Source organism: Camelus ferus, chromosome 5 (assembly GCF_009834535.1).
Source record: "Camelus ferus isolate YT-003-E chromosome 5, BCGSAC_Cfer_1.0, whole genome shotgun sequence".
In the NCBI taxonomy this organism is placed as follows: Eukaryota; Metazoa; Chordata; class Mammalia; order Artiodactyla; family Camelidae; genus Camelus; species Camelus ferus.
This window is the reverse complement of record NC_045700.1, coordinates 54,352,730-54,373,402: the sequence shown is the minus strand read 5'-3', so window position 1 is coordinate 54,373,402 and position 20,673 is coordinate 54,352,730. Positions and strand designations below refer to the sequence as shown.

At 32.6% G+C, this 20,673-nt stretch overlaps 1 protein-coding gene across 2 annotated transcripts in view; it reads left to right on the top strand.

Moving 5' to 3' along the window:
- The window catches only part of NCKAP1 (NCK associated protein 1), an 83,968-nt gene that overhangs the window by 58,498 nt on the left and 4,797 nt on the right, over window positions 1–20,673 (top strand). For both annotated transcript variants that reach the window (XM_032479876.1, XM_032479877.1), the window contains exons 18-27: window positions 2,047–2,166; window positions 2,811–2,950; window positions 3,933–4,064; window positions 6,314–6,532; window positions 6,728–6,858; window positions 7,092–7,189; window positions 13,163–13,256; window positions 16,965–17,047; window positions 17,510–17,590; window positions 19,275–19,368. In XM_032479876.1, coding sequence (XP_032335767.1) covers window positions 2,047–2,166; window positions 2,811–2,950; window positions 3,933–4,064; window positions 6,314–6,532; window positions 6,728–6,858; window positions 7,092–7,189; window positions 13,163–13,256; window positions 16,965–17,047; window positions 17,510–17,590; window positions 19,275–19,368 — 1,192 coding nt within the window. The remainder of the gene's footprint in view (window positions 1–2,046; window positions 2,167–2,810; window positions 2,951–3,932; window positions 4,065–6,313; window positions 6,533–6,727; window positions 6,859–7,091; window positions 7,190–13,162; window positions 13,257–16,964; window positions 17,048–17,509; window positions 17,591–19,274; window positions 19,369–20,673) is intronic.

The window sequence follows — 20,673 nt, the reverse complement described above, 5'->3', positions numbered from 1 at the left end:
TCATCATCTACCTTGTGTCATTATTTTAAAGTTCCTATCTCATTTAGTTGGTTGTTATGTTCCTTGATAGGATAAGACTCAATTCTTAAGAAATAATTACAAAAGGTAATTATTTAGGTAATTAATAGTATGTTTATGTAGAATAGTAAAATTTATATAGTTCTGTCTTTTTTTCCATTTGATTATTACAGCAAAATAACAGCATAATCAGAACTACTAATAATTATCCTTAGTTTACAGATGAGGAAAGTCTCTGGTGGACTGATGTTTTTTCCTCCCTATACTTACATAGCTAGTAAATGGTACTGTTCTGTTTTTCATTTAGCTAATTTGTTAAGGGTTATTATTTTCCAGTTGTGCCTTGTTAAATCCTGTGATTGAAAAGATGCAAAGACACAGTCTCTACCCCCAGACAAATCCGTGATCTGATGATCTGTGCTGTGGTAGAAATAATGTTGAGGGAGTTCACCTAAGGGTGAGGGTCGAATAAATTGATATTCACAGTTAAGAGTTTTCAGTGCATTCTTGTTTTATAATTTTAGTTTTAGCTATTCATCTCATTTAGATCAGGGTTGTAGAAAATGCCTCTAGAATAACTTCTTAATGCTGAGGCCTCATTCTAAGCTGGAGTACTTAAAATGAATTTGCAGAAAGATAGTACCTTTTGGGGGGTGGTAATTAGGTTTATTTGTTTATTTAGTTTATTTTTAATGGAGGTACTGGGGATTGAACCCAGGACCTTCTGCATGCACTCCACCACTGAGCCATATACCTCTTCTCACCCTTGTACAAGCCACATCTTTTGCCTGGATGATGATTATTGCCTCCTAAGTGGTCTCTCTGCTTCTGCCATTATCCTCTGATCTCAGCACAGCAGCCAGAGTTAAGAAACCTTAATTGTTTTGTTTTCCAATCTTAGCATTTTTGAACCATTGAAGGGAAGTAGTGAAATCGGATCTGTATTTTAAATAGTCTAGGACGTCTGAAGCAATGCTAGTTCATTGTTCTTTTTTCAGGAAGAAGTGATAGCAAGGGATATGTTTTATCTTTCAAGAGTCAAAATTTGGTTAAACAAAACCCAAATATTTATAGTTTGAAATCTTTCCTTAAGTGAACCATCATTTAATTGTATATGGCCTATAGATCCCTTTTGGTATGGCTTCCTATTAAAGTTTTAAAGGGCATTTTAAATAAATACATTATAAGCTATGGTAGGTCTAGGAACAGTTATTTTACATGTTTAAGTTTTTTTTATATTCTTTTATATTATCTTTATTTCAACATAGAAATAATGTTTGTAAACTCTCCATAAGTTTGTTATACAATTATGGAAGGTCAGGGAAAGAAAACTTATAAAAATTTGTCTCTGTGTGAAGTGTTACAAATGTATAGTGCAAAATTGTACAGCATTATATACTTAACATTGCGGTCACCATTGAGAAGAAAAACTTATTAAACTATTGGCAACACCCACCAAAACTAAAAAGATACAGAATTTTGTAGCTAAAGATAGCTGGATTTGAGTGAGTGTATGTATCTACATATCATATATAATCTCCCAAAAGTTAGATATAATGTTCTTTTTTCCCCTTTTGTGTTCAGAAAATGCATGCATGTTCAGCTTTTTTTTTTCTCTTCTGAGACGGGGAATTTGATTTTAGGGAGCTGAATGTCTTGTGAATTTGTTTGTTTTACTGACTTGATTTCTAATGATTTTATTTAAATATTTGAGCTTTTCTTTTCCTGTTTATACACTTGAAAGTTCTTTGTTGTCAAGATTTACATATATATAAATGGTGAGATCAGAAAATATTACTCTAAATCTGTTCTTTCACATTGTATGTTTGATAGCTTAGTATTTAAGAACTGAATATAGGACATTGTGGAATTTGAAAATTAATAGTTTTCATGTGAAGGAAAATACTTTTCCTTTGAGATTCCCTCCAATCATACTTTATTTGTATAATCACTAAGTATTAAGTGTTTATATCAAACTACTATCTTATAATTTTTATTATTGCTGTTGTTACTACATTGTTTTAACAGCGACATCATATTGGAGACCGCAGTCTTTCTTTATGTAATATGTTCCTCGATGAAATGGCCAAACAAGCTCGAAATCTCATCACTGATATTTGCACGGAACAGTGTACTCTTAGTGACCAGGTGATAATTTAAATGTTTCCTTACAGATGGGAAAATTATATGAAGGCAAGAAAATTATCTCTTAGCTAGTTTTTTTTCCCCCCATTTTAAAAATTATTAACACTCAGTAAATCTCATTACCTCTTGTTGTGAGCCTCCATAGTTAGGTTTTTAAAAAATTGCTACTGTCCTTAGGATTACTTACAGTTTAAAATCCAGCCTCTCTTGCTTGTTATTCACATCCCGTCCTGATAGCTCAGACCTCTCTACCCTGCACTTGATGCTCCACTACCTAGTAGTTCTCACTAGATTCTGAACATACTGTATCCTTTCATACTTTTGGTCTTCATAGGCCATTTTTCTTTCAGGAAAGTGTTCTTTCTTATTCCTCACTTGCCTGGTATTTTTTAACTCGTCCTTCAACTGTAGCTTTGCTGTAACTACCTCTGTAAAGTGTTTCTTCACACAGGGTTTACCTGTTTCTGTTTTCCACAAAGCTGAGTGGGCTGTCCAGCTGGCTAGGTAAACTCTACCTCTCACTTACACCTCTGTTCTTAGTTCTAGCATGATATTTACTACATAGTCTGGATTTAGCTAAGGTTATTTAAATAGTTGTTTTCAAAGTATTTGGTGTAATGTGAGATTTCATTTCTTTCTAAATTTAGTTGCTGCCCAAGCATTGTGCCAAAACCATCAGTCAAGCAGTGAATAAAAAGTCAAAAAAACAGACTGGTAAGAAAGGGGAACCTGAAAGGGAAAAACCAGGAGTTGAGAGCATGAGGAAAAACAGACTGGTAGTGACCAAGTAAGCCATCCACTGTTACTGTATCATTTTGTCACAGGTAGAAGAGTTTTTTCTTTTTCTTTTTTTTTCTTTTCTTTTTTTTTCTTTTCTTTTCTTTTCTTTTCTTTTCTTTTCTTTTCTTTTCTTTTCTTTTCTTTTCTTTTCTTTTCTCTTTCTTTCTTTTTTTTTTGTATGGCATTAGTACTGATGAAATGCTAGTAAATGTAAATTCTTCATTTCCCAGTTGTTAATTTTTTTTGTCTTTGTGATCTTGATTAACCAGTTAGTGCTTATTTCATCCCCAAATACAGATTTTTGGATTTTTGAAGAAAATGCATGTAATAGATGTAATTTGTCTTTATATGCTGAATATTGAAGGCCAAGAATCTGTCTAAAAGTTTTGGAGGGTATACTATAAGCAATCTATAATTTTCAGTTTATTTAAAATCGGGTGTCTGACACTATTTTGGCATCTTATCATGTATTAGAAAATACCTGATATCATTATTTTAAAATGGGTATATCAGACTAGATAGCATTCAGTGCTATTTGTAGGGGAGACATAGGTGAGCAAAATGGGTGAATATTTTTTGTTTAAAGTAAGTTTCCTACTTTCTTGTTTCCTGTGTTGAGCAAGCTATTGGCTATTTTGTAGACAACGTTCTTCCTCCACAACAGAAAGTACAGCAGGAGTTGGAAATGATTGTCTTTATGAGTGCAGAATAAGCTCTTTCTTGTGTATTAAGTCAATATATTTGAATAAATAAATGAATAGTGCTATCTTTAGAATATTGCTCTGAAAGGTTAGTGATATCCTTAAAGATTTTGAACTTTGTCAGTTTAAGAGAGAGATAAAATTGAATTCTGTAGTTATCCCAAAACAAGATCTGAGATATATATATATATATATATATATATATATATATATATATGTAAAATTAATTTTGTGTTGCTATGATAAAGTGTTGAAATTTTTATTAACTGTTTATTAATATTTTTTCAGCCTTGATAAATTGCACACTGCACTTTCTGAGTTGTGTTTCTCTATAAATTATGTACCAAACATGGTGGTTTGGGAACATACCTTTACCCCACGAGAATATTTGACTTCTCATCTGGAAATCCGCTTTACTAAGTAAGAAAGAATATAAACTTTTTGTTTGTTGGTTCAGTTAATGAGTTATATTTATTCTTCATATCTGTGCAATGTTTCCTTTTATGAGGGAAAGCATCAGTAGAAATGATGTAGTATAGAGAGTAATTAACTGGAAAGTATAAAGAGTAGTGAACTGGTATTAACTTAAATTACTCAGATTCTTATCCCATGCTTATTAACTAGTTATAAGATTGGATAAGCCAATCTCTGTGAGTCTTAACTTCCTTATAAGCAAAATGAGAAGATTGGGGCAAATCAGTGTACTTCAACTGGCAGGTGGCAACCGAACAGGATAGGATCACGAAATCAGTTTAGAGAGTTGTAGTCAACATTTAAAAAAAGATGGAGAGAAGGAAATAAGAAGAAACAGGAAAAAATCAGTTCATTGCATGTAGTAAGTAGAAATAATGCTTCATGAAACTTTTCAGTTACATGTATGTATGTGTGTACTGAGTTGTGATGCTAGATACATATCTTATAGTGAGTCACAGTCAAATGTTTGAAAACCCAGTACTTCTGAATTCAGATGTATGCTGTTATTTACGCTAGTAGAATTCTAGACTTGAGGCACTCAGTTCTAATTAGTTTTACATTAAATATGCTTTTTGAAATGATGTTTTATGTAACAAGTCAGAAATCTTTTGATTTTGTAAATGTTGCTTCAACCTTTTTCTAAAGTTACACACTTACTTATTAAAGAAAATATTGATTGATTGACAGGTTTTTCATGAAGGCCTTAAACCAATTTATAAAGCAAAATTTTGCCAAAGGTTTTTCAAAAAGTTTAGCAAAATGTTGTAATCACTAACAAGCAGTGCCATATGTATACATTGTGCTAAGTACTATGAGTAGTAATGAAATGATCTAAAGCTTAGAGCTACAACAATTACAGAACAAAATAGAATATGTAAGTGAGGAGTAAATTGAGTGTTAAGTCATCAGTTGAGAAGAGTCTAGTGTTGAACGAAAACTATCTTTTGCTCTTCTTTAGTAAGGCAGGCATCCTGACATGAAACCCAGAATGCGCCAGTGTTTAGCCCAAAGGGACCTTATGCCTTCTGTTATTTATTATTCTCAACTGGTTGGGGTGGTGGAGTGGTAGGTGGAAGATAGGGTTCAGTTTACAGCTCCCTTGTTTTCCTTCTGTAAACATTCTGGTCCGTTAATCCAAGGATAAGCAGATGTTCTCTTTAGCAGACATCTACTTAGTGATCAGGATCAAGGCAAGGCTGTAAACTTGTTTACCTGGGAAAGATTTTTATGCCAGGACCAATAGCTTGTGAGCATTAGTTGGTTGATTTTTGCTGGTAGTTGAACACACTCGCAGGACTTAGGGGCTGTGTACAAGGATAGCAGTTTTTGTCTTGAGCTGGTCTTCTGGGACTGTTACTAGTGATGAGGTTTGTCTGTTGTCTGTAAGGATTCATTCTTACAAATACAAGTCAAAGATCTTTACAAATCTAATGTTCAGGGAGTTTTAAAGAATGTAGAATAGGGGTGGGAAAAGATCATTTAGGAAAGGATTTTCAAAATTTATGTTTCCTTTTAAGCTTATCCAATTTCTTGGAATATAAACCAAACAGATGTGTGTTTTATGTGCTGTGAGTGACTAAATTACAATAAAGTTTTTTGTTTGTTGCCTTGTTTTTGTTACACATTTTGTTGAGAGGCAGCAGTAAGTCAGGCAAGTCTGAGGTCAAGCCATAGATTGACACTTTCAAACAAAGTGACCTTGATCAGTTTGAGTTCTGTGCCTTAGTTTTTTTCATCTGTGGAATGGTGGTGATAACTGCATAATAGGGTTATTAAATATGAGAATTGTAGGTGATACATATAAAGCCTAAAAAAATACGGGCACATCATAGTGCCAAATGCACCAAGGAATTCAAGCTGTGGACTGAATAGTCCATTGTTCTTGCTGTAGACAACATATCATATTAAAGGAATTTTTTTAAACCCTCTTTATTCTTAAATCATTTTTATTGATGTCTGCAGTATTTTTATTAGTCATTTGCATTCCCATTTCATTATACGTTTTAGATGTTTATTTTTTCAGGTTGTTTCTTTGAAATATAATGGTAATAGTAATTTCATGGATTTGTAACAAATTGTATTTAAAATTAATTTTATTGCTTATTTAATATTAGGGATCAACGGATTGAATGGCTTGTTTACATAAATGCAAAAATTAGAGCTTTTTTCTTACTCTTCCCTGCCCCCTACCCCAGGTCAATTGTTGGAATGACTATGTATAATCAAGCCACACAGGAAATTGCAAAACCATCAGAGCTTCTAACAAGTGTAAGAGCATATATGACTGTACTCCAGTCAATAGAAAACTATGTGCAAATTGATATTACAAGAGTATTTAATAATGTTCTTCTTCAACAAACACAACATTTAGACAGTCATGGAGAGCCAACAATTACAAGTCTATACACAAATTGGTAAGGAACATACTTAGAAATTTGGAGTGATACAAGTTTTTTTGTAATGAATGATTTATGAAAGATTTTTTTAATGGATAAATGCTCATTCATGTTAAGTTATGAGTCACCTTAAAATTAGGTACAGGAATGTATACCATAATAAACTTTGAATTAAACAGTTTCTCCCGGTTGTAAATTTACTTTTCTCCTTAGGTATTTGGAAACTTTGTTAAGACAAGTCAGCAATGGTCATATAGCTTATTTCCCTGCAATGAAAGCATTTGTGAATTTACCTACAGAAAATGAATTAACATTCAATGCAGAGGAATATTCTGACATATCAGGTGAATAATACTCTGACGTATTTTAGAAAATCAAGAAACCTTGATTCTTTTGGTTTTTGATTCTGAGATAATTTTTATCAATTAATGGATAATCATACATTCTATCTTAGACTTACCTTTGCATTTGTGTTCTTTTTTTGTTCTAGAGACTTGTCTTAGGGTTTTCCATTAATAATTTGCTTCTTAAAATATTTGCTCTGTCAAAGTATATAATTAATTACATTTCCTTTCAGAAATGAGGTCGTTGTCAGAACTTCTAGGCCCATATGGTATGAAGTTCCTAAGTGAAAGCCTTATGTGGCATATTTCATCACAAGTTGCTGAACTTAAGGTAATACAGTCTTTATTGATTTTAACTTTAAAACATTTCAGGACTATGAACAGCAAGCCTAGAATGTTAATTATTTTAACCTGACATGAAAGTTGTCGTATGTAAATGAAATTATTGAGCTAGCATGGTCTGTCAGTAATATGTTCATTTAGTTCTGTTTTACAAATGATGAAACAGAAAGCCTAGGGAGGTGAATTGACTAGCTAAAGGAGACTGAAGCTCACGTTTCTTGACTTTTGGTCAAGTCTTCATTCTGTTGTACCATGATGCTTTTCTTTGAATAACCATGTTCAAAATTCCAACCAGTCATTTGTTTAAATTTGTAGTTAGAATGTATTTCCGCAGATTGTAATACAAACATTATTAGGCTTATTATTTATTGATTATTAAGCAATCTTTTAAATTATCTTGTGCCTTTTTAACTGGATGAAGAATGTCTTTAGAGTGCTTAGCATTTTAATAACGATGTGAAAATGCTGAAGCAGCATTTTAAATAAAGTCTTTTAGAAAGGTCTCAGTGCTAAGGTGATTTATATTGAATGAGCCTGTATATAATAGCTATCTAATTTTTGAACAAATTTGTATTTGGGCCACTAAAACTTTTGAATTTATGAACAGAATAGAAAAGGCATTTCTTAAAATATGCCTTTTCCTCTGTGAAAGTTTTTTAGTGATTATTTGTGCCTTACATTTTAATTACTTAAAGAGTATGGTATATACCATTGATAAATAGCATGCATTTCTGGTGTAGCACTTGGAGGTCTAAATGTGGTAGTCTGATTTACCGAAAATTGTGCACGTATATAGGAGAAGCCAATTCCTGCAAGGTTAATAATGTTTTACTGAGTGAATAAAATAGATAGCAAGACTCATTGTGACTAAAAGGAGAGGCAGTATTACCCAGTGGTTAAGAATTCAAGCTTTCAAGACAGGCTGCATTTCAATCCTGTCGTTTAAGAGCTTTGACTTTGGGCAAAGCTTAAACTCACTAAGCTTTTACTATGAGAATCGTGTGAGGTAATACATGTCTAGTGCTTAGGTATTCAGCATAGTCCCTGACACACAGTAAATACTGAGTTAGTATTTGGTATGTATCGTGTCATCCTCTCACTGTTCTTTAAAAGAAAGATCTGCAATTCTTGTATAAAAATCAGCTTTTAGATACTTTATAATTTGGGTCTTACAATGTTGACTTCTTTTTCAGTGCTGTGAGTTTTCTGACTCAAGTGTTATTTTTTGGCTAGATTCTTTTTCAGATATTTGAGAATATTAACTCTGAGTTAAAAAGTTAGGTAAAAGAAACTTTGTGTAAGAACTTACATTCATTATCTTTGAGATACATGGGTGTGAATTAGTTTGGGTTTCTCAGTAAATGTAAAATACTCCCAACACCAAGGTTCAGGATACTAAAACATTTTGTTTTCTAAAACTTTTGGTTTTAACATTTTATTAAAATCTTCTATGTGATTTTCCTTACTTGACCTGACTTCTCATTTTACCTTCACAAAAACTTGCATATTTTATTAATGATTTAATGGTAATTTTAAGAAGACTTCTCAAAAATCATGATTATGTTTTGGTATTTAAGGGCTTTCTGTTTTTACTTTCTAGCTTCTCAAGCACTAAATCCTGATTTAGCTAAGTATTTTTCAAAAGGCTTCTTCATGTGGTCAGCCATAAATATGAAAGCTTTACATTTCTAACATTGTACTGAAGTCATTTAGATTTCTGCAAAACAAGGTTGTCCTAAGGATTCAGTTTTCTGGAATTCCAAGTGCTTTTACATTGATTTTTTTTTAGAGATCTTTTTTTTTTTAAGAGATCCTTCTTAACAATCCCAAGATGTAATTCAGATTTCTCCGAATTTAATTACTTGTATATTATTAAGAACTAGAGGTGTTATTTATGACTTTGTATTCTCAACCTCTGTAGTCTGAGGCTTACTTCCAATGTGTATTCTTATGTTTTTGTTCCATAAGAAATTTTATGATCATAATAGTATTTCATATAAGCAAGTTCAGTGTGTTTTATACTATTTTCTTTCATTGGGTTAAATCTCCAAAAGTACTTCTCTATGAATGCTGATTCTAATTGTTTCACATTTTTCAGCGTCCTATAAAATTGCTTTCCTTAGAATAACAGAATTTATGAAGTTGCGGAAATAAAATAACATAGAGATTTTTGCTTCCAGTATTGATTGGTAGGCTAGGATATTTAGACCAACCTTTCCCTTAAGGACAACTTTTTTTAAGTGGAGATATATATAAAGACAAAAATCTTCTGAAGAAGAGCTAAAAAGACAGTTAGGCCCAAACTGGGCCCAACTCAAGGAGACTCTGGGAACTCAGAAACAAGCCTAGCACTGGAAGCCACTTTTGACCTGACTGTGTTTACTGATCCAAGAGTAACATTTGTAAGATTAAGCTGTAGTTTTGGTGGTCTTGTGGAGCAAGGGGCTCCCTACCCAAAGCCTACCCAGAGTGGGTGTGGGAAGGAAGTCTGCTTAAATTCCCTTTCACCCTCTTTCTGGAGGTACCCCAAAGGGTTATACCTTCAGGGTAGCAGTGAACTGGAAATGATTCACCCCTCCCCAGAACTTGCAGCCCTGAATTTATGTTACTCTGTCTTGAATCTCGAGTCTTAAACGTGGATTAAAGTGATTCTAGATTAGTAGTGGCCCAAGGTGCTTGGCAGATGCTAATAAAAATTCCCTCTGGAGAAAGGTATCGTCACTCTCAGCTTCAGGTGTTTCCTGCAGATGATTTTTCAGACATGATAACCTCCAGCTAGAGAGTGGAAATCTATTGGAGATCAGTGGAGGTAGGAGGTCTAATACATCTGGCTGGCTGCCATGACTCTTAAGGTCGTTCTCCCTCTCTCTGCTGCCACCTTCTATTCCTGGTGTTCCTCCTTGTCAGTGTCACTTCTTAAGATGATGAGAAGTTAGGTGTGTAACGACCTCCCAATGCTGACGTGTAATAACCCTCATGTTACCAACCCCAAGTCTTCCTTTCTTTGCCACTGCATACAATTTCTGAGCACTGTGTGGGTCCTAAGACTTCCATTAGCTTGCCTTCTGCATTGTATCTCCCCTCCAGGAACTTAAATGCTCAAATTTCTCACCTCTACTTACACTTTGCTCGTTTTCATCTTCTAGAAGTTTGTTGGCATCTCTCATTTGGTCTTGTTTCCTCTGTTGTTTCCTTTGTTAATGCAGATTTATGCCTTTTTATATTTTTCCTCTCACTTCAGTGGATTTCTGAAAGAAGCAGTTTTAGACATGTGTACAGAGTTTTCTACATCTAACCAGCATTTCTACTTATTAACATACTTGTTTGAACATTTCTATAGGAGAAATTTATGGAAGTGGTTCAAAGGATTTGAACATTTACAGTTTTTTTCTGATATTGTCAAATATCCCTCTGAAAAGACTATAACTCACACTCTTCACATTAGAGCATGATGATACTGATACAGCATTTTAATCTTTTTGAAATTAGTGCATGCAGTGTTTTGGGGGAATTATAATATTTTTAAGATCATTCTGTAACTTCTTAGCTTTTAATTTTCTCTTTTTTTATATTTAATCTAAACTGACATAAACTAAGTATTTTGTGGCTGCATCTTCTGTGATCTTAATTGATTCTTTTAGTTCCTATTTTAGCTGAGGACCTTTGTTGTTTCAGAATAAATTTGGGGGCCAGTTAAAAAAAAGGAAAGTTTCTTTATATTTAGTGTTGTGAATAAATCGTGTGTCAGACATAGTCAACACTATGCATGTGTACTAATGGTAAAACGTGTTTATTACTTTCTGGAGAAGAAGCAACCAGTCTCCGTTCCTACTTTAGTTCTTGGGTGTTTAATTTGGAGCTGTGCCCGTTGAGTCAGTTTCTCCTTCCAGTCCTGCTGAAAGAATTGTTTTGGCATTTTACAGATCAGTTATTCTAGTTCTTCAGAGTCCTAGAAGATGTTTTTTTAAATAGTAAAAAAATTAAATATGAATTGTGTCAAGAATTTAACGCTTTCTACAGAAGACTAACGTTTTTTAAAAAATTTGTTTCACTTGATTAGTCAGTTTATTCCATATCATTTAGTTGTAAATCTTAGTATTACCTCCAGCCTTTGGGCCATTTGTCAGTAATATTAATCAATGGTTTTAAATACATAAAAAGCTCTGTTCCACGGTGCAGTTGAGGGAGAAAATAAATTTATGTAAATTATACTGTCAAGAGGAGACATCATTAGCTTTTTTTTTTGAAGAGTAATGTACAAACACTTCAGGGTAATCGTTTGTAAAGTATGGTTCCCAGATCAGTAGTGGCAGCCTTACCTTGTATCTTACTAAAAATGCACAATTTTTGGTTTTACCTCAGACCTGCTAAATCAGAACCTGTGGGGCTGGAACCCAGCAGATCCTCCAGATCATTCTGATGCACATTAAGGAATAACAACCATTTCTTCAGGGATTAAGAGCATGGATTTTTAAATCAGACATACCTGATTTGAAATTCCAAATTCCATTATTTAATATCTGTAACTTTGGGCAAGTTATCTGCCTTCCTTGAGCCTTTGTTTTCTCAGTTGTAAAAGGGAGTATTACCTCCCTCATTTGGATTAGGGTAAATGGGGTTGTCAGTTGCCTAGTAGAGGCACTTAAAAATGATTACAGCATCCTTACTATTAAATATATTGTATAATTTATTGATTCTAAAATATAGTTATCCTATATTAATATTTCTGAAATTGTATAGCTTATAGTCAGATGGTTAGAAAACACTGTGTCAGTTTAATTGGTAGAGTTTTTTATTTCTTAATGGCACATGAAATAATGGTGAATTTAAAATTCAATGTTGTCTTTGATGTTCAAGGTGCATGAGCACTGTCAAGGTTGGGCATATAATTGAGTGTGTATTGATTTGATGGGACAAGTATTGAATTGGCCTCAGAGAGCAGGCAGTCTAACTAGAAATTGAAGAGACTGAATTTAGCAAATAAATGTGACTGGAGCTGAACATTTGCATGGGAGCCAAAAGAGAAATAATCTGAAGTAACATAAACAAAATTCATACTAGTTAGTATAGAAAAATTATATTTATTTATAGATTTTTCTGTATAGTTTTTTATGCTCCTCTTAAGTCAGTTGTCATCAGCCTTTGGCTTGTAACAAAACCACTGTGGCACTGAAACAATATGCTTGCAACATCTCCACACCCAGACCTGCTGAACTGAGATATCCAGGCTTTCCAATTACATATATCCATTATCTCTGCCAGGATAAAATTAATTACATTTGTTTTAGTTACAGTTTTTAAACTGAGTTACTTTTCTGGTACTCATTTTAAGAAAAACATTCTTCAATGAGTTATACCTTTTAAAATAGCTATTCTTCACTCCTTTCCCTCTCTTCTGTTCCCTTTTCTCAGTGGTCCCTGGAAGAGAAGGTAGATAGTTGACATTTCTGTTTTGTGCTGGGAAACATTGCTCTAATATGATCTCCATAAAGGGGGTACCATACCTAACCCTACAAATTTTTCTCCCTCTGAGTATATATATCTAGTGATGAACTTTAGGCTGTCTTTGGTCAGCATTAACTGTAGCAAGTTCTTTCTGTTTTGTTTGCTCTCTATATCGACTTCTGTGTCTGCTTTTTACTACTGATGCTGTTATGTGTCTAGGCATAAAATAATCCTTTATCCTACTACTTATCTTTATTGCTTTTTCCTCAACTCCTCCCTTCTTGGATTTGAAAACTGAAGGAAAACACTATTTCTATGTAAATAATTTTAAGGTTCTTTTATGAAAACATTAACAAAAACATACAGAATAGAGCATCTGAATGTCGTGAATTGTTTTTCCTACTTACCAGATTGTAATGTCCAAGCATGTTCTTATCTCATCAACATAAGGAAGTCTATGCCTGACCTAGGATCTTTCTTTTTTTCTTTATTTCTTTTCTTTTCTTTTCTTTTTAAGAAACTTGTGGTGGAGAATGTTGATGTGCTAACACAAATGAGGACCAGCTTTGACAAACCCGACCAGATGGCTGCACTCTTCAAAAGATTATCGTGTGGGTAACTCATGATACTTTTGATAAGCATTAAGACCTTGATATTCAGTATTTAGCTTTTGCTCAAATTTTATAAATACAAATATAAGTAGTAAGTTATAAAAAGTACTCTTTAGTGATGAAAAGAACTAGAAAAATTTGCAGTCAAAAGATCTTTTAAGTGAATGGCTTATCTGTTTCATAATTTTTTTTTCTTTACCATACTCTTAGTACCATGTGTCAAATATTTGATATCATTATCAATTGATTCATGAACCATTAAGTTAAATACAATAAATATGTATTAAGGATTTAGACTAGAAGATATTTAACTGAGTCTGTAACTTTCTAAAAGTCAACTTTATTGAGGTAGGTATACAGTAAAATGTGCACATTTAAGTGCACATTGTGATAGATTTTGACAAGTACATACATTCACATAACCGTTACCCAGTCAAGATACAGAGGAGGGGGAAGGGTGTAGCTCAGTGGTAGACATGCTTAGCACACACAAGGTCGTGGGTCCAATTCCCAGTACCTCCATTAAGAAATAAATGAGCAACCTAACCACCTCCCCCCAAAACAAACAAAAAACAAAAAGTCCAAAATAATCAACTATCCTTTAATAAGGAGGGGGGAAAAAAAAGCGATTGACCCAAACGAGATTTTTTTTTTAAGTTAAAAAAAAAAGATACAGAGCAGCCCATCACCTCAGAAAGTTTCTCATGTAGTCAGTTTTACATCCCCAGACAATGAATGGTCTGATTTCAATCACTGTAGACTAAATTTGCCTGCCTAGAACTTCATATAAACAGAATCATACAGTATATACTCTTTTGTATATACCATTGAGATTCATCCCTCTGTGTCAAGTGAATCGGTAATTTACTCCTTTTTGTTGCTGACTAGTACTCATTGCATGAAAATCTGAGCCTACAACTTAAAAAATTTTTTTAAATGTCTCTTTTTTTTTAATGTCTTCCTAATAGTGATTCTTTATGGGAGATAGATTGTGAAGTAGCAGTGAATCTTAAATGTTAAAGTATGTCTGGTCAGGTTACTATTTTAGATGCACTTGAATTATATTTGAATTTGCTCTTTGTACTTGAACTCAACTATAATTAAAAATTATTTTAAAGCCATACTGATTGTTTCATTTTAAAGCCTTTCCAACATTAAAAATTTAGTGAAATCCTGAGTAAAATACTCTCTGCATTTGAGAAAACTAGAGATGTAGTTTATTTTCCCAAATAACAAATAAACGTGGAGTAATTTAAAGCCATACATATATTTTACATACTTTGATGTTGTTCTTTTAAATGTTTTGCAGCTGTATCAAATTTTATAAAACTATAAAATGATTTAGAGAATCACTTTATTAGGCTATCTTATCCTGCTTTTAAAATACAAACTTATTTAATAAAAATTAATGTAAAACTAAACTATACTACAGGTTGCCCTTTACAACAGATCAGTGGTTGCCAGAACTATAAAGGGAAAGCAACAAAGGAATTCTTTGGGGTGATGAAACTATTCACCACTGCGGTGATGGCGGTAACACAGATCCACATGTGTTAAAATTTTCCTAGAGTTGGGCACCAAAAGGGGAAAAAGACAAGTTTACTGTATGGAACTTTAAAAAATGAAAAAGGGAAGATTGACTTGATAGCATTATAGGAAGGAGTGTGAATAAATACTTACCATTTTTTAAATCCCTCCCTGATCTCTTTTGTTCATTGTTTTACTTTTGTACTTACATTTCCTAGTATGTTTTACTTTATTCTTTTTTTTATGTTTCTCTCATTTTTTAATACTCATTTGACCACCCAGCTGACCTTATTTAACTCTGCTTAATTTCCTGCTAATAAACGTTTTAACTGTATCATGTAGTTAGAAGCAACTAATCCACAACAGTGTGCACTGCCTGTTTGCTGTTACTTTTTGTGGAATTGAAACAGTCTTTTTAGTAATTTGGAAAAAGAAAAGATCTGCTTGAGAGTGACTTACTTAGGGGAATAGAGAAAGTTTGAATTGAACTGTTTTCCTAAATACTCTCTTTTGTCTCTGATCTCTTCTTTACTTTTGTGCCACCTTCATCCCATATCCAGAAATTGATGTATTTTTGTAACAGTTTGATTTTCAAAGTCAGCAAACACATTCTTTTAAATATCTTTAAAAAGAAAAAGCAATATAATTTATTAAAAGTAGCTCTGAATTGGGAGACAATCTGAAATTAATTTTTAGTTTTGGAAATTTCTATGTGACTTGAGTAAATTTATTTTATTTATTAAAACAGTAAGTTAAACATGATTTCTTACTGTGAAATTTCTCAGAAATTTTAATGTGTTGTTATTGTGCAAACTCAAGAGGAGGTTGTAGGTACAGTCTTTGCAAACTTACTTGATTAAATTCTGGGTAATCTCCTTTGGATATGATTATATCACACTATTTTCTGATTATTCACCATCTTATTCTCTGCATTCTTTTTTCTGGGTTTGCTGTCTTATTTTCAGGCCTGGAATGCCCTTTTATTTGCATTCCTCCTTTATGCCCAACTTGGATAACATATTCTCTCCATTTCTGAATAGTAACAATTTCCTAGCATCAATTTTTGAATAACTTTCATTGAACATCTTCTGTTCTCCTGGGTCTCAAGCACTCTGCTGAGTGCTAGAGATAGCTAAAACGATTAGTAAGATTGGTTCCTGCTCGTGTGGAATTTATAATATATGAGTTATATCATTTTGTTAATACTACTATTTTAATTTTTATCACATTTGGCTTATGTTATGCCTTTTCATATGTGTTAATAAGAGACGCTTATAGTAAAGGTTTAAACAAACCACACAGGAAGTGGAAAGTCAAAACATACAATTCTCTCCATTCCTACTCCTCAGAGAGAACTACAGTTAACAGTTTTCTACACATCTTTCTAGATATTTGTTATGTAGATACAAATATATGTGTGTGTGTGTATATATTTATCTTTTCTCACATAAATGGGATCATATTTTTTTAGTTTTCTTGACAATCCATTTAGACTGTTACTTAAGGTCTAAATTATTACTTTGTTTATGTTTACATTCTTATTACATAGTACAATGCCTTGTATACACGGAGTGATTCAGTAAATGTTAGCTTTTTAAAATATGATGGTATTGAACCTTCTAATTCTAATCTCCCTTGATTTTATTTAACCAAGTTTTTATATTGAGTATAATAGTAATAATTTTCAGAATAATACTCTGACCAAAATGCATGTGATCAAATTCATAGTCTTCAGAAATCTGGTCTTACTGCATATGATCCCAATAGTCATTTTTTTGTTCCTTCACTCTCCAGGCCTCAACAACTTAATTTAGTACCTCCAAGTTACAAGGCCATTTAATTTTGATGATCCACTCTGATCTGCTCCCTCTAGCCTTTCATTCCTTTTTGCTACCTCTACCATTATTGAGATAGGTGGCCATGTAGATGATAGATGATTGTTTCAAGATTCTGATGAACCATCTAAACCATTTTAAAGAACAGTGTACTCCATTGGAAGTAAACTATAATTTCCTTAATTTTAATATCAGCTTTCAATACCTTTGCCTCTTTAATCACTTGTTGTAATCAAATTGTTTTTAATTGTGCCTTTTATCGTGGGGATTTTATGACTGGGTTTTCTCCAGGGTTAAGAAAGAATCCAATTCACACTCTTCTCTTTTCCCCTTCCTTCAAATTTAGCTGTTGACAGTGTCTTGAAGAGGATGACAATAATTGGTGTAATTTTATCCTTCAGATCATTGGCACAAGAAGCACTTAGAGATGTAAGAAACCATTATAAGTATATGTCCTATATCCAAATAATCCTTTTTAATTTTCCAGAAATTAAAAGTAAATTTTAAAATTTATAGTTGGCAGTAATATAATTAAAATTCTAGTTTTCATAGTTTATATAAAATAAAGTATATAGGTATTATAGTTACTTAAACCCGTTTTTTGTTTTAGTATTGAAATTCGGGGGTATAACTTGCCAAATATCCAGTATAACTGGATGTTGTGCTACTTTTTCAACTATTTTCTTCATTAAAGCGCTTTGCATTTTGTCTATACTTGGCTTGGCATCAAATACATTCCATTTCTGAGTATCTTAGTACTTTCGAAAATCACTTGAAAATAGATAAAGTAAAATAATTTTTATGAAAACTAGAAGTAATTGAACGGTAATATTTTACAAGTTTAGAGGTTACCTTTTAAAAATAATTCTGTGTTTTTATTTGTTTTCCTAGGTCTTGTCCTACCACATTCCTTTTCTTGTAAGTTCAATTGAAGATTTCAAAGATCACATTCCAAGGGAAACTGATATGAAGGTAATAAGACTTCTATTTGGACTTTACAGCTTCTAAAATGAAATATTTAGCTTACATATAAAATAAAATTTAGTAAATCCTAAACTACTACAAAGTGTCTATTTTAAAGAGATCATTTAAGATGCTTGCCTTTGAAAATGCATCTTTGTGAGCTCAGCATCAAAATACTACATAGGCATTTTGAAAGTCAGTCTTCCTTGATCACCTGTAGCTCTGTAAAATGAGTTAATATCAGTCACCTTTTCCTTAAACTGATTGCTGTTTATACATGGTCATAAGCAGAATGAGAAAAATATGCCAGTGAAATGACAGTTGTTTGTTTTAAATAAAGCTGAATTCAATCAGTTTTTTAAAATTGATGTTAAAAAGTCTTATAAATGGATATTAAGTATAGGCTGTCATTTTTTAAAATTAATATCCTATTTTAAATAAATTAATTGATTAACTTTAAAAAAAAAAAAAGGAGATTGGTAACCTTATGAGAGTCCACAGGTTTTGTTTGTTTTAAAAATTTACTAATCATGAAATACAGCCACTGATAATCTCAGCAGATTTACCAGTGGTTACACATCTGGTAAGTGACCTGTCAGGGCTCATATCTGTGTTTTCTAAACTTTCATGTTTCTTGAAAAGATTATTTTCTGATTTTCATATTTTGAGAAGCCCTTACTTTAAAAAGTTATTTCTAAACTTTTTGTATGGCTTTTTGAGTCTTCTCTCAAATTGATTTTTTAGGCTTATCTTCCTTCACTTGTTCCATCCTTCTCACTCACTTCCCTTTCTTAATCTACTCCTCTCTTCATTTGGACTCTGTAAGGTGACCAAATCTTGCTATGTGCATTTTCACATTTTCTACTTAGTTCTCTAATTTATTCTTCCTGAAAACCTTGCCTTTTTCTATATGTGCCTTTTGAAATCTTGCTTATTTTTTAAGGCCTGCTTTAATTGTCATCTTCTAAGTAACATTCTTGGATCCCCAAGTGATAAAGAATTTTTTTTTAGTGTTATCAGAGAACTTTTTGTTTGTTCAATGTAGAATTTATATTCTGCCTTGTATAATAGTTGTGTTTTTCCACTTAAATTTGTACTAGATTGTAAAGTTTTGTTGTTATAATATCAGAGGTAACCAATTGTGTAGGTAGTTCCAACTGAGGTATTGAGCAGTCAGAATACCCTTGAATCCATATGTGATACCAAAAAAATTACTTTGGTCATTAAAAATTGCTTTACAAGATTTCAATTTAGTACTCCTTTAAAAAGTAATAAGTAATTTACTATATTTATAGATACAATATTAGGCATTGAACTACTATAATTTTTAATTAAACAAGAATGGACATAAACCTAAGGCCAGTAATTTTGATTCGCTTTTGTTCATCTCTTTTGGCTTTATCTTGATCTTACATTTGTGCTTCCAAGAAAAATAACTTTCAAATGATTCTGTTGGAATTTGTCACAGAAAGTATACAAGTTTTGTTTGGCCTAATAGTAGCAAGTTATAATCAGCAGCATACACAGGAAGTACTGAATCAGCTGTTCAGTGTAGTTGTGCTGTAATTCCTTCTTCAGCAGAGTTTCTGAAATTCTCTAGTGTTTTTGTAAGCAGACTCTATCTTTTCTTACTAAAGTGAGATTTGTTAGAATATTAGAATATTTCTTACTCTGAAATTCTTATATTTTTTAGGTTGCAATGAATGTGTATGAGTTATCATCTGCTGCTGGATTACCTTGTGAGATTGATCCTGCCTTAGTGGTAGCCCTTTCCTCACAAAAATCAGGTAAAATGCATTAGTAAATATGTAGTGGTCTTTGTAAATAACCAGGACAACACAGATATATGTGTGACACTTACCTATTTCTTACAGATGCCTGCTTTGTGTCAACTTTTGTTTTGGTAGTTAGAATATATCAACGTAGAAAAGACCAAGATCCTTGTCTTCTGGAACTTATGTTATGGCATCATCATCATACAGATTAGATATTTAAATCATAAGACCGGGCAAGATTATTAGGCCCATTTAGTGTGCAGAAGTGAAGAGGATCAGAGTCTGAGCCCTGGGGCACACTCAAGTTTAAGAACTGAGGGAAAAGAGTAGGAACCACCAAAAGAGAAACTTTTCAAGAAGGATCCATGAAGGAGGGGGAAAAAAAAGGAAAGAATCCCTTCCCAGAAAGGGAATGATCAGCTATGTAGAATTAATAGCTATGACAAGAGCAGTGTCAGTAGAGTCTTAGGGTCAAAAGGCTCATTAAAGAGAGCTTACAAGAAAATAGAAAAGGAATTGGAGATGAATATAAAACAGCTCTCTCACAGAGTTTTACTGTATAAAGAGGAGCAAAGCAATAAAATTATAATAGCTGGAGGCAAGAGTAAAATCAAGAGAAGGATTTTTTCAGATGGGGAAATAATTGAATTTGCATGCTGATGGAGATGGTCTAATAGTAAATTTATCTAGAAAAGGGTGTCCTATTTTAATTGGGCTAGAGCTACTTACCATAGTCTGCATTATTTTGTAATATTAAACATGTAATATATTTTATGGCCAGCCTTTTGAAATGTACTACCCAGAATGCTCTAGATATTTCTAGATTTATCTACAAAGTAAATAGCCTTTCATCTGTCTCTGGTACTAAAATGCCTTCCCCTACTTTCTTGGATGTAACATTGTATTTGACTGAGTTCATTGGTTCTTTTTTGATTTTAACATTATTTTTTATTTTGTCATTCATGCAGTATGTTAATTATAGTCACGTGAATAATTATTATGACTGCTTGATTTGCCATAGCTGTATTTTTCATAATCAGCCAGATTTTTGAAATATATTCTGGCTTTTATCTTCAATTCTTAATTGTAGGTGGTGATGAATAGTAAGGTAGCTGGAAGTTCCCAGGTGCCAGATAAGTCAAGTGCCTAGATAACCCACAATTTTAGTATACATTACAATAAATATCTTAGATAAATTATTTTACAATAAATATTTAAAGCCTTGGGACAGTGCTAGTTATTTTCATTTATGACTGGTTCCTCTTTTCTTCTAAAATGGAGAGCTTAGAAATTCAGTCTACTTTCCACATTTATGTC